At 54.9% G+C, this 12,397-nt stretch overlaps 1 protein-coding gene across 1 annotated transcript in view; it reads right to left on the bottom strand.

Moving 5' to 3' along the window:
- The window catches only part of ADAMTS17 (ADAM metallopeptidase with thrombospondin type 1 motif, 17), a 195,371-nt gene that overhangs the window by 182,264 nt on the left and 710 nt on the right, over positions 1-12,397 (bottom strand). The window contains exons 2-3 of the mRNA XM_004692959.1: positions 12,173-12,388; positions 4,048-4,222 (exon numbers count right to left, since the gene is read on the bottom strand). Of these exons, the coding sequence (XP_004693016.1) occupies positions 4,048-4,222; positions 12,173-12,388 (391 nt within the window). The remainder of the gene's footprint in view (positions 1-4,047; positions 4,223-12,172; positions 12,389-12,397) is intronic.

The raw sequence follows: 12,397 nt of genomic DNA, 5'->3' as shown, positions 1-12,397 counted from the left end.
CTTTCTTTTCTCTCACTTAAGTTACTGGAGGAGCAAGGACCCTGCAGCTCAACTAGGAGTTGATTCACTGTGTTATGGCTGAGGCTTCCCATCAGCAGCAGGCCAGACAAACCTCAGAGTTAAGGTTTTGGGGAGTCCACCCTGGAATTTTCCCTGTGCAGGGCTGGTGTTCCGAATCCCCCACATTGCTCTGGGTGGGCGCTCGTTACTTCTGAGTCTGAATGGCTCCAGGGGAAAACAAGCATGGCATCTGATCGGAGGCATCATTAGACAAGGGTCTGGCTCGAAAGCAACAAGTTAGGGGAAGCAGGAGGCACCTCCAGCCCCCACGGGGGGGAGGGGGCCAGAGTGCAAGAAGATGACAGGCTTTTGAGATAAAAATGAAAGAGACAGGTGAAACCGGGCAAACCACAGTAAGCTCTAAGATTTAGAATATAGCTCTTATTCAGACAAAGAAATCAAGCAGGCCAAGAATAACATGAGTGATTTTGCATCATAACAATTTAGTTACTGAAAGTAGACATCGCAGGAGATGTCTTTGCAGGCACCACCGCTGCGGGCACCTGTGTGTCCCGCTGAGCATCGCTGCTTAAGGCACAGAGGAGTCCCACTCAACAGTCCTTCCAGCAAATCCACTTAACATTTGCCATCTCCCTCTCCCATCCGTGTGTTACCTCTACCGTGGTGAAGGAGAGACTGAGATTCGAAGTTTTAGCGAACACCATGAAGATGCTCATGGAAGATTCTGAATCGAAGCCGAACAGAGAGATTACAATAACCAAAGACAGACGAAACGTTTTGAAGTCAAAATAACCACTTTAAAATCGAGGAACATTAAAAATATCCAAAGTACCGTTGCAGTTGTTGAGCACAGCCAACAAACCTTCAAAAACTCATGTTCTCACCAAAAAAAAGGGGCTCACGGTCTCCATGTTTTCATGCCAAGTTCCAACCTGGAGGGATATTTTATGAATCAATTTATAAGGAAAGTAAAGCATTCTAAAGGAAACAGGATCAGCCTGTCTCTCTTCAGGAGCTTTGGAGACTGGAAACGCTAGAAATGTGACCTCAGCAGGCGCCAAGAGAAGGCAGTGGCTCTTCCCGGTGGCATGCACCGTATCACTCCCTCTACCCACCAACCCTGCCCGGATAAAGAATCCTGGAGAACATGGCAGCTTACCTGGACTTGGTTTTCAGGTAAACGGAATGTTTTGTGAATACCTGCATGAACCAGCGGGCTGCTCCCAGTCATGCCCAAGGTCAGAGCAACATAAAAGCAACACGAAGGCATAGTGACACCATAAAGAGCATGTTCCCATGGGAAATCTCGGGTTAATCTGGTTAACCCTTCCAGGAAACCTAACGGATGCATTTTGCTGGGAACCCCCAATAAGGTCGCTTCCCCAGTTCCCAAGCTCCCGACATTTGAAAGTTAATTCCAATGAGATAGTGCAGAACTGAGTGTGTTACTTCCCCGTCTTTTAGAAGACCCTTGTCATGCCCAACACAACAGGAAAGTTTACTGAGCATTTCACAGGAGGCAGGAACAACCAGGAGTGAAGCACACTGTCCTGCAGCTACCCGGAGCATGGTCTAAGCCAGCACCACCTTGACTAGACCCCCCTCCCGCACAGCAGAGAAGTGAAATTTGGGGGGAAGGAAAGGGGAGACTATTTTTCAAACAATTTCAGAAATGTTTCTCTGCAACCTGGCCTAGCTGCTCTTTTAGCCTGGTTTCCATCATTTCCACTCCACCCTGGGGAGGATAAAATCATTTTATTTCTATCATTAAAGGTTGAACAGTCTGTAGAAACCTCAAAACTAGCCTCAGGGACAAAAATGCAAAGGCAAGCACGATTTATCACGTCGTCAGCAGTTCTGGATATCATGGCCCGAGAGGATGGCAGCTGGTAATTAGACCGACATTCCTCAGTGCCACGCACAGGTCTGCTGGGCTTCTGATCACTGCCTAGCAGCCTGCGAGCGCTGGCCAGGGCAAAGGGAGGGGCGAGAACAAAACTTACTCATCCAGGGCTTTCTTGTGTGGCCTGGTTTGGTGGGTCTCACCTGAGAAAACCCACTCCGATGGCTCACAGGGCTGTTGCTCAGGATGCAGTTCTCAGTGCAGCGGCCCTCAGGGCCAGCTAAACCTACCAACCAGCTAAACCTCCGAGGCAGCTGGGGGTGGGGGAGGGGGTTCACAGCAGAAGCCCAGGCTGTGCGGAGACCAGTCAGGTGAGCCCTGGAGAGGCACTGCCGTGGGGAGCCTGCCGTGAGAACCACTGCTTGAGAGGAACCTGCCCGCCTCAGGACCAATGCATGGCAATCGGCTGCAGGAAACACAGGATGGAGAGCGACTGACCGTCTTCACGGCTAACTCTTGACTAGCACAGGTTCAGCATAGGTCCACTAACACCCTTGAAGCATAAATGATACAAACAGAATGGTATCGGTCAGGACAGCCCATGTTGGACATATATTTTCTCTTCTTTGTGATTTTCTTCATAATAGTTTGTTTTTTTGGAAGAAGTCAATAGGTAATACCGACAAACTATGCGTTCATTGACTACTGATGTTACCATAGGGCTTCTAGTTAACAGCAGGCTAGCTCTTGTAAAATTTTGGGAGACTACTAGAGTCCTATGTGATTCTTCAATGGAGAGGTAGACAGGAGATGTCTAACTGGTACATGGATCATTCAGGTTTAACTGTTCTTCGAAAAAGATAAAGAAAAAATGGTCCAGTGAGAATGACCTGGAGAGGACCAGAATAACTGACATCAGTCCTAGACACACAACCAACCTCACACTTGCCTAGACTCCGGCCTCCTCGTCAGTAGCAGTACTGTGCCGAGGTCTACCTTCCCTGTTTATGCGGAAGAAACAGGCGAAGTGCTGCTGCCTGCTGCCATTCTCTCTCCAGGAGCGCTCAGAGCTCTCCTGGTATTCCAGAGTCGGCCTGGACCCACACAAGGCCCCTCCAACACCTCTCTGCTGCTAAAAGGGTTGGGGGGAGGGGCACCTGGGGAGTCGTGCACGCAGCCCCTGCACTGAGTTGCAGGGCTCAGGGGGACACAACGAAGCTACCAGGTGGAGAGCCACACAATCAGTTTATTCCCAAGGTCTGAAAGTGGAACCAAGACACACTATATTTTTACGCAAAGACAAGTCTTTAAACTACAAAAGCGCAGCTCTCAAAGACCAGCGGTCGGGGCCCAGCTGCTCCAGAGGGGAAAGGTCCCCTGGATGCTGGCAGAGAGCACTCGAAGGCAGGCACACAGCCGTCGACGCCTGACAGATCACGCACGGGTGGCTCAGGTAAGGGGCACAGAACCTGACGGCCGCGGGTTTTTCACGTCAAGAGGCTGTTGGAGCCTCTGTTGAAAACCAGACACCAGGTCCCCACAGAGCAGGCAGACGAGCTGCTGTGGACATGGCCTGGTGTCTCCTGCCACGTGGTGCTCACGTGGGTGAGGCTACTGGCCCTTCAGATTCAGGAGGCTGGGGGCTGGTACCAGCACGCAGTTCTCGCAGGGGTCCGCCTGACTGCTGGCTCACAGGCCAGTTGGAGAACCAGCGCTTCACAGCCCACCAGCAGCTCTCCAAAGCGCAGTTGGAAGGAGGCCACTGTTAGCAAAGCAGGCTCAGGCTGGAAAGCCAAGCAAGGAATTCTCATCTTAGGGGTTTGACAAATAGGCCACCGGGATTTTTTGGGCCTCACCTCGCTCCTGATCACATCACTTGACTGTACATTGATGTGAAAAACAAAATCCCAGCCAACGCTGAACTTTGAGGACCAGCTTTCACCCTCATCATTTTGCTTAAAGTTGCCGTTTCCAAGAACCTATGAATGGCATCAAGTGAAGACTTACTGCACACAGGCAGGAAAAGGAAGTGGCTTAGAGACAGCAAAATCCAACTTCTAGAATACAGGGAGAGGTAAGTTCCTGTTCGCATGACTTCAGTGCATTTAGGGGACTCGCCACTGTGTGTGGCTCAGGCAGGTGGGAGGGACCCGGGAGGGGGTCGGGCCGTCTCTCAGACTCACCTGTCAGAACCTCGCAGGGCTGCCCGGGTGTCTGGGCCTCGGCGGCCGTGGCCGTGGGGCTGGGTGCCAAGGACCATTTGCGCCTGATGAGATGCTCTCGCCCACCGAGCGGGCTCCCCGAGTTGTTGAGGGGCTGGATGAGCACCTGCTCCTGCCCTAGCTGGATGAGGCCAACCTGCCCGGGAAGAGGAGAAAGCAAAGTGGGTCACACATGTCCACAGCCCCAGAGCGATGCCGCTCACCATGGCCTGGTCCCCACAGCCTGTCTTTCCCTTGGCAGGTGGCTCCCACTTCCTGAGCCCAAGAACAAACTTCTGAATGACTTGAAACATCCCATCAGCCATCGGGGGTGGGGGAGGGCGGCGGTGCCGAGCTAAGTGTAACAGCAGCCACACACTAGTTCACTTTCTAAGATGTGTTACTCTTTATTAATACAATCTTTTAAAATCTCCCCCCCCCAAAGTCCGCTTTAGGAGGCAACCCCAAAACACTAAAGAACAAATGATGTCCTTAATGGGAAATGTACCTTCCCCCTGATCTTAACAACTGCAGAGGTGGGGTTGGCCAGAACTGCAGCATTATTAGTGTTAGCAGAGGGCTGGTTTGTTTTTTCAGAGTTTGTGATGTTTGAGAAAACATGGCAGAATGTTCAATGGATTTGATTTGTGATTCTCATTTAAAGTGCAACATTCTTATTAGTTTTACAAATAGTATCAGAAAGCATAAGAGAACTTAATATTTCCCAGGTTTATAAAAATTAGGTTTATCAGAATCACTTAAGTATTTGTAACAACCAAAAGAAACAGAAATGAAATGGATATGCTCGATTTCCAACTGCACTTTTAAAAGCTGAAAAGTAGCTAATCACATTTGTAAATGGGGCCAAATAGTAGCCAAAATTCCCTTAAGAGGGGACGTAAACTCTTGCTAGCTATGGGTAGAACTTAACTGGTAACTGAATAAAAAATTATGAACTGGGATTTTTAATTTGGCACTTTCACAGGGTAGATATTAATTGGAAGCAAATATATATATGGGCCCTCCCTGGTGGCGCAGCGGGTTAAAGCACAGCACTGGGAAGCTAAAGCCACTTCAGCTTGAGTTTGGTCCCTGCCCCGGAGGTGACCACATGGCACAGCAGACCTCTCCTGACCCGCCCGCTGCTCCCCTCAGCAGTGTACTTCGTCGATTTGCCTGTTCTGCTCCCCACTCTGTCTCTGGTGAAGCCTCTCATTGCCCCTGAGCCTCTGGCCTGTACCCCAGTTCTGTATGAACAAATAACAGACACACGATGCAGAGAACGTTTCCTCTCACTTGGGGACCCACGCTGACAGCACTTAAATGATGTGCCCTTCTTCCCTTCTGAGGAGTCAACAAAACAAGGGCGTGGAGGGCTGGAGGGGGCTCCCCAGGGCGGCCCTCCTGGGGTCACCCGCCTTGCACAGACTCAGTGCTCCAGGCACTTCCCTCCCAGCCTGGCACAAGCAGGCCTTCTCTTCTCTCCCAACACTTCTTTCTGAAAGCTACGATTGCCAAACTGCTTCAGAATGCCCTGGAAGCCGCAGGTGGGACCCAAGACTATGCCTGTAGGGTAAGTGAAATCGCTCGGGCCCTGGATGTCACTGGCCTCTGTGGCTACTACCTGTGGCCTTGGTGGCGCTCAGGCCGGAAGCACCTGGGCATGTGGGTGTGGGCATGCATGAGTGGGCACCCGAGTCGCGTGGCCCCACCTAGAAGGGCGGCGGCACTCGGAGACAGAGGCCGGCCTCAGGCTACGGCTAGGAGAGGACGAGTGACCCCAGAGGCGAGGCCCCGGGCCAGGGAGAGCCAGGAGGGCTTTGACAGGAGGGCTCGGGAGGGTGCTCTCGGGGGGAACCTGGACACAGCTGGAGTTGGGGAGCCTGACCCTGGATGGGCCGGGGTGTCCCTTCCACGGGACAGACGCCAGTGCCCCAAGTCAGCGCAGACACCCAGAAGTCCGAGGCAAGCACGGGAGGACCTCCAGTCCTGGGTTTCTTTTCCTTCTGGGAAGCGACTTTCTTACACAAACAGCAGAGCCCAGACCCGTTCTCACCCCTCTGAACCCACCAGTGTATCTGGTGGAGACCTCAGACATCTCGGTGAGCCAAGGAGAGCCAGGTCAGACGGCTGCCTGGGCCTGAAATTCCAGGGCCGTCAAGGTCAACAGCCACATGACTTTGTCCCCCTGGACAGAGGAGTGCTCATTTCGTGAGCATCCAGATTTTTCTTTGCATTATCTTAGTGGAACTCTCGAAACTACGTGGAGCAGCTGTGCCAACGTCAGGTGTTAGAAACCTCCAAGTCCTTCACGAAGTTTCCACCTTGCAAGGAGAGCTGGTCCTGCTTCGGGGGGTGGGGTGAATTACACCCCATTTGTGACTCGCTTTTAAAGCAGAACAGAAACCTTCAGAGCAAGTGCCCAGAACAAACTGAACTGAAGGGGGGCCCTCAGAACTGTTGGGGTGTCGGGTGGCACCTGCCACATTTTATTTGACCCAAACTTGTCCTTTAGGATGTCAAATCTTAGGGAACTTCAGACTTCTCTTTGAAGAGCCCATTTCACTGAGGATTAGTGTGTCCTTTAAAGCCAAGTGGTCCCAAGCTTCCTGGCTGGGCGCGCTCATCAGCTTGGATTGCTCCAAAGATCTGTCTCCTCAGGTGACGTCTGCAGCCTTTTCCCTGCTGCCTCGGCTGCCTGTCCTGTGCCCAAAGCCAGCTCCGCCCTTGCAAGCTGGGCGCTCCACTGCTTCTTCCTCTTCCTCTCCACAGGCGAGGTTCCCCTCCACGCTGCTGTCACCGCTGTCTCTGTCCAGCCAGCCAACAGCCAGCTGTGCCCAGGTGCCTCTGAGCAGATCCACCCCCGACTGCCCCGCCACCCCCCGGCTCAGGGGGGTCCTAACCAGCAGCAGCAGCAACACCTGGGAGCCTGCTGGAAATTCCAGGGAACTCAGGCTGGCCAAGCCCAGACCCTCGCTCTAGGATAACTTTCAAAGGTCTCGGGGTGGTGCCTGCTGCCGCATGGTGAAACCCCACACCTGTCAGTTCATCTCCCATCCCCATCGCAGCTGAGGGCCCCTTAGTGCAGGGAGACCTGGTTCCTGAGGCTCTGCCCGCACCGCCACCCCTCAGGGCCGGAGGCTGCTCCTTCAGCTCTAACAGCCCTCAAGGCCCTGCACCACCCTCCCTGCCTTGCCCTCAGCCACCCAAGGGGACCAGAGACTCAGCTTCCAAGACAGGCCTCCTTTGTGCTCGCCTCAGAGCCTAGACCCGACCCACAGCAGGGTGTGTGCTGGCCAGTTAGCCCAGTGCTGATGGACGGGCTGATTTACAACTAACTGGAAAGCCTGGGAAGGGCCTGGGGGGCAAGAGAAGGGCATGCCTGCCCTGCCCTCGTGAGCCAGGCTCTCCCAACCTGCTGCCAGGCTTTGCAGGCCCCAGGCTACTCACCCCTGAAGGCTGGAGCCAGAGGAAACTCACTTAGGGCCCCAGAGCCCCATTTCCTAAGGAGCAAGAGTGTGGCCATGCATCTGTGCCCGGGAGCAAGCCGGGGAGGTTAGAGACCCCCGGGGGCTCCCTCTGACCTACTGGCTGCAAAAACGCCTCCTGTTGCACACGCCCAGGGACAGGCAGCTGCAGCACTTCAGGGCTCAGAGCATCAGCTCCCGAATGCAGCCAGCCCATGACATCTTCAGTGCATCACTCTGGCTACACATTTTCCTTTTAAAAAATATTGCTAGTGAAACAGAGGTTCAAATGGGGAAATGTAATGGCATGCCCCAGGTAGGCAGTGAGGTGGGATCGTGTGCCCCTACCTGTCCTCGGGGGTGGGGGCGGGACATCCCTGAGGCCGGTGAAGCCCTTCCAGAGGAGGCAGCAGCCTCGGTCGCCAGGCCCAAGTTCCTCCCTGCCATTCCCATGTGGCTTGAGCTTCGCTTGCACTTTCCCCTGTAGGCTCAGTGGAAGCGAGCAGGTGTTTTCCACCCGTCTGCCGCTGGCAACAATGAGCGACACCTGTGGTCTCGCACGCGTGCCTGGCGGGCACCTGGAGTAGGTGGGGGCGTGTGAGTGGGGGCAGCTGATTGTGAGAAGGCGCAGACGCGGCAGCAGAGGAGAGGACAGAGGGCAGTGCAGGAGAGACCAGAGGCCAGGCCATGAGCAAAGCCAAGAGCCCAGAAAGACGAAAGACTGGGGGGGCTCCTAGCCCCCCCACCCCGGTCTCCTCGCTACAAATGGCAGAGAGAGATCGCTAAAAGCTGGAAACGCCGCCGAGGGCACCAGGACCCTCCTCCGCCGTGTGCCCGGGGAGCCTGGCAGAGCTGCCCGAGCCGGCCGGCGCCATGCCCTTCTGCGCACGCCCTCCTGTCCTCTCGTGCTGCCTTCCGCAGGTTCGGACACGCACCCCGCATTTCCCAGACACCTTCACGCTGCACGAGACACAGCCGTTCGTGACACGGACGGGTCCCTGGATGCGCTTTCCCCACCCCTGAATCAAGAGACTGATTATGACAGTGTAGTTTCCTCTACTCCCTTCCAGCCGTCTTCACACCACACAACCTTTGCCAAGACTCTTTCCAGCTCAGCTGTGCGCAGTCAAGTGATGCGATGTTAAAAAGTGGGCGGCTTTACAAGGTCAACCAGAAGCGCCTGATATCCCAGCAAAAGTGCCAGCAAGCCCCAAATGGCCCCATTCTCTCAGGAGTCACATATGTGCGCGTTGCCTCCCTGAGCGTCTCCTCAAGTCTCCCAGTCTCGGCCACCGCTCTTTGACTATCTGACCTCAGCCCCCTCTCGTCTAAGCTTGACCACACCGCTTCCCTGTCCAGACAGACGCAGAGTCCTTGCAAAAGCTCCCGGTGCACCGTGAAGGTAAGACACCCACCGAGTGCTAGAACAGTCACCTGTGCTAGCGACCCTGTCCTGCTGGAGGACCTGGAGACCAGACTGGCTTCCCAGCCTGCATCCCGAGCGCCTGGGCAACTGCGCTGCCCAATGCCTCACCGCACACCCTGGCAGAACCCGCCCCTCCACGCACCCCAGTCAGGCACTCAGCACAGAGTCTTCCAGGGGCTGGAAGGTCTCCCCTGAAGTTCCATCTCAAGCCCACGCCCACTCTGCCCAGTGACGCCTAGCCAGGTTCCAAGTCCTTCTGCTACCTGGCACTGTTCACCAGAAGCAGCTAATCTCAACTTACATGAATTCTTTGCGCGTGGAAAATACCTTCCTCAAAGCTCAGTGCTCTGACATTATATAGTTGCTATGAAATGATCGGGTTACAGGAACGCTTCCAAAAACCTGCATTATGTCTAAGGATTCTGTGAAATATAAATAAGATGAAGTAGCATAAACAAAAAACAATTACTAGTTGAGCCTCTGGGCTTTGAAGATCCAAAGTACAGCTTGCACAGCTTTCCAGGATAAGACAGAGGGAAGCCCCGAGCCCGCCCCTCCGCCCACTCTCAAACATGAGGGGAGCAACATGAGGCAAGTGGCCCACTCGTCACACCCTGAGAATAATGGAGTGAAGACCTGCGGTAATCACGCAGCTCCTTTAAGCAGACAGCAAACATGTGTGCAGGGAGCATGATTCCACAAGGAGCCAGGGGGGTGGGGGGACGGAGAGGGGCCAGGGAAGGGATGAAGCGATGCTCCCAGCTATTTCTGCTGAGCCGTTTTGGAGACATTAGTGGCAGCAAGATTTAATTGCTAGTCAAGAATGGAATAAAGTTTTATTGTACACAGCCACCTCCATCTGTTTATTTACTGTCTCTGGCTGCTTTTACCTCAGAAGGGCCGTTTCCTTTGCCCTACGAGCCTGAACTATTTGCTACTTGGTCCCTTACAGAAAACACGCTGGCCGATGCCTTGTGTGTGATTCCTAAGATGCAGGAGGCTTTGGAAAGGCCCCACCTGTGGCCACCAGCCTGCTCGGCCTTCCTCCTCCCCCAGGCCCGAAGCTGAGCCTGTAGACACATACGTCACGCGCACACAGGGTCCACAGCTCCACTTCGCAGCGCTTCCCCACGGTCAAAGTGACCAAAACATCACCCCCACCTGAACGGTGTCAAGCACATTGGAGAACCCAAGTCAAAGTGAGGTGGGTGCAAAGCAAGCTCGCCTAGCCGAAGCTCCTGCTTTCTTTTCTCTAAGCTTCCCAGGTCCACCTGAGAAGAGACCAAGAGGCCCCCTCCCGGTCACCCGGCTGCCCCATCCCTCCTGCCTTCAGCTGTCCTCTAGGGAGTGCTCTTAGGAAGACATGAGGCTGACGTGCAGCTCACTGAGAGGATGAAAGGGGCAGCCTGAACAGCAGGATTGTCTGCTCAAGCAGGAACTTAACCTCGCAAGTCTCAGAGGTCCACCCACAGCTGGCACAGGCTGAACTCAGCCTCTTGGCCGGGTTCCTTTATCTAAAGCACAGCGCCCTCACATGGTGTCAACAGGAAGGGCAGTCTGCCCCAAAAACCAGAGGACTGAGGGAACCCTGTCAGCTGCCATCTGTGAGAGCGCCCGGCACCTACTCTGCGGGGATTTTAAATCAATGCTCTCCAGATTTCCACCCTTGGCGCCTTCAGAGATAGCTCCTCGCTGGAAACTTTACACCAAGAAGTATAAACTCTGACCTCTACAGAAACTCACCAAACCGCAGCAAATGGGATTCAGATGTTTCCATGTACTGTACAGCGATGTGGCCTAGACTTTAAACACTTTGGCAAAAACAGGAAAAGTGATGCGGGCCTTTCAGACCCTCCCAGAACATGATACAGCCTTGACCCCGGTCCTGCAGTGATCTGAGCCTTCCTCGCTCCCACTTAAGCCTCCTCACCCGCAGCCCACATTCCCTGCCCTGTTCCACATTAGTTCCTCCCAAGCCCTCCATGGTCCATTTTCCTTACTTAACCAAAGTCAATTTTCCCAGCCAAGCAAAAGTTGCTCACATTCTGACCAGGACTCAGAAAGTCCTGCAAGGAAAATGGGTCAAGGCCAGTCCTAGGACATCAGCCCGAGTCCCGGATGATGGGAGAAACGGAGAAGTCTCAGCATTTGGACTTGCACCCCCAGGCATTCTGGCCTTGCTGCAGATTCTGGGTGACTTGCTACAAACACGTGGGTAGGGGCAAGAGAACTCTGGATGGTGGAATAAGGTAAGGTGGAGGTGGGGCAGCAGCATCTTGGGCCTGGGGAGGAGAGACCTGTAAAATATCACACACTTTCCCCAGGGGCCAGGCAACCCCACTATTTCAAGCTCTGAGCTGGCACCAGGCTTCACTGGGCACAGCCCATCTACAGCAGTGTGCACTCCGGGGGGCATGATGGAGAAGCTGAACAGTGTTGGGGCACCAGCCCAGGGGCCAAGTGTATGCTCAGGCAGGACAGGGGTGCAAAGACCCTTCCCAGGCCCTCGGGCAAGTATCACAGGTGCCTCAAGTGCAGGGGGCAGGGCAACATCAACCACAGCCGAGGGGCCTGGGGGCAGGGACAGCCTCACCTTTGCAAGGGCTGCCTGCGGGAAGGACTTACAAGGATACAACACCCTGCCTCAGCTGGTTCTCGCCTTTCAAGTAAGGAGGAGGCTAATGACCTGTCAGGGGACCCCTCCAGTCCTCCTTTTCCACGTAAAACTTAACAGCACCGAGGGGAGAATGCCAACCACCTTTCCCCATATCCAAGAATAAATGAGCGACACACACAGGTCCTCCCCAAGCCAGGTACCCACACACACCTGTGCAAAGGCAGTGTCGTCTGTGCACGTAGACAAAGTGCCCCTTTCTGGCCAGAGGGCTGACAGGATTAATCCCTGGACCTGGGTTCCCCTGAGGGCTTCGTTGGACCCCGCCATGCAACCCCAGATGGGGACTGGCCTGGTGCACAGTGGAGGCTCAAGATATGTATGTGATGGAAGGCACTGAACAACAGAGGCTTCCCCTGCCACCCGTTATGTTCACAAAGCCCGTGGAAGGAAGATCAAGGCTGGAAGAAGTGGGTTCTCAGACCTGAGGAGAGCATCCCTGCCAAGCGAACTTCTCCCCTGGAAGCCCCTCATGCCAGCCTCCCCCGGGGACCACCCCTGGAGCCGACCGACCCGGAGGGGGCGGGGCGGAGGCAGTACCAGGCCGCCGGCGGCGCCGCAAGCGCTGAGCGAGACCAGGGAGCCCGGGTGGCCCAGGACGCGGCCCGAGTAGAAGCACAGCTCCGCGGGGCGTCCGCGGCGCCGGGTCGCGCCTGCCTCCTCCACCTCGAAGCCGCGGGACAGGAAGCGCAGGTCGCGGCGCAGCTGCAGGTACAGGTCGCGCCCGAAGGCCGGCAGGTGCAGCAGCAGGGCGCGCTCGCCCGG

The sequence above is a fragment of the Condylura cristata genome, unplaced genomic scaffold (genome assembly GCF_000260355.1).
Source record: "Condylura cristata isolate star-nosed mole 26May11 unplaced genomic scaffold, ConCri1.0 scaffold00035, whole genome shotgun sequence".
NCBI classification, from domain to species: Eukaryota; Metazoa; Chordata; class Mammalia; order Eulipotyphla; family Talpidae; genus Condylura; species Condylura cristata.
The sequence above is the reverse complement of the archived record's forward strand: the minus strand, read 5'-3'. Positions and strand labels throughout refer to the sequence as shown.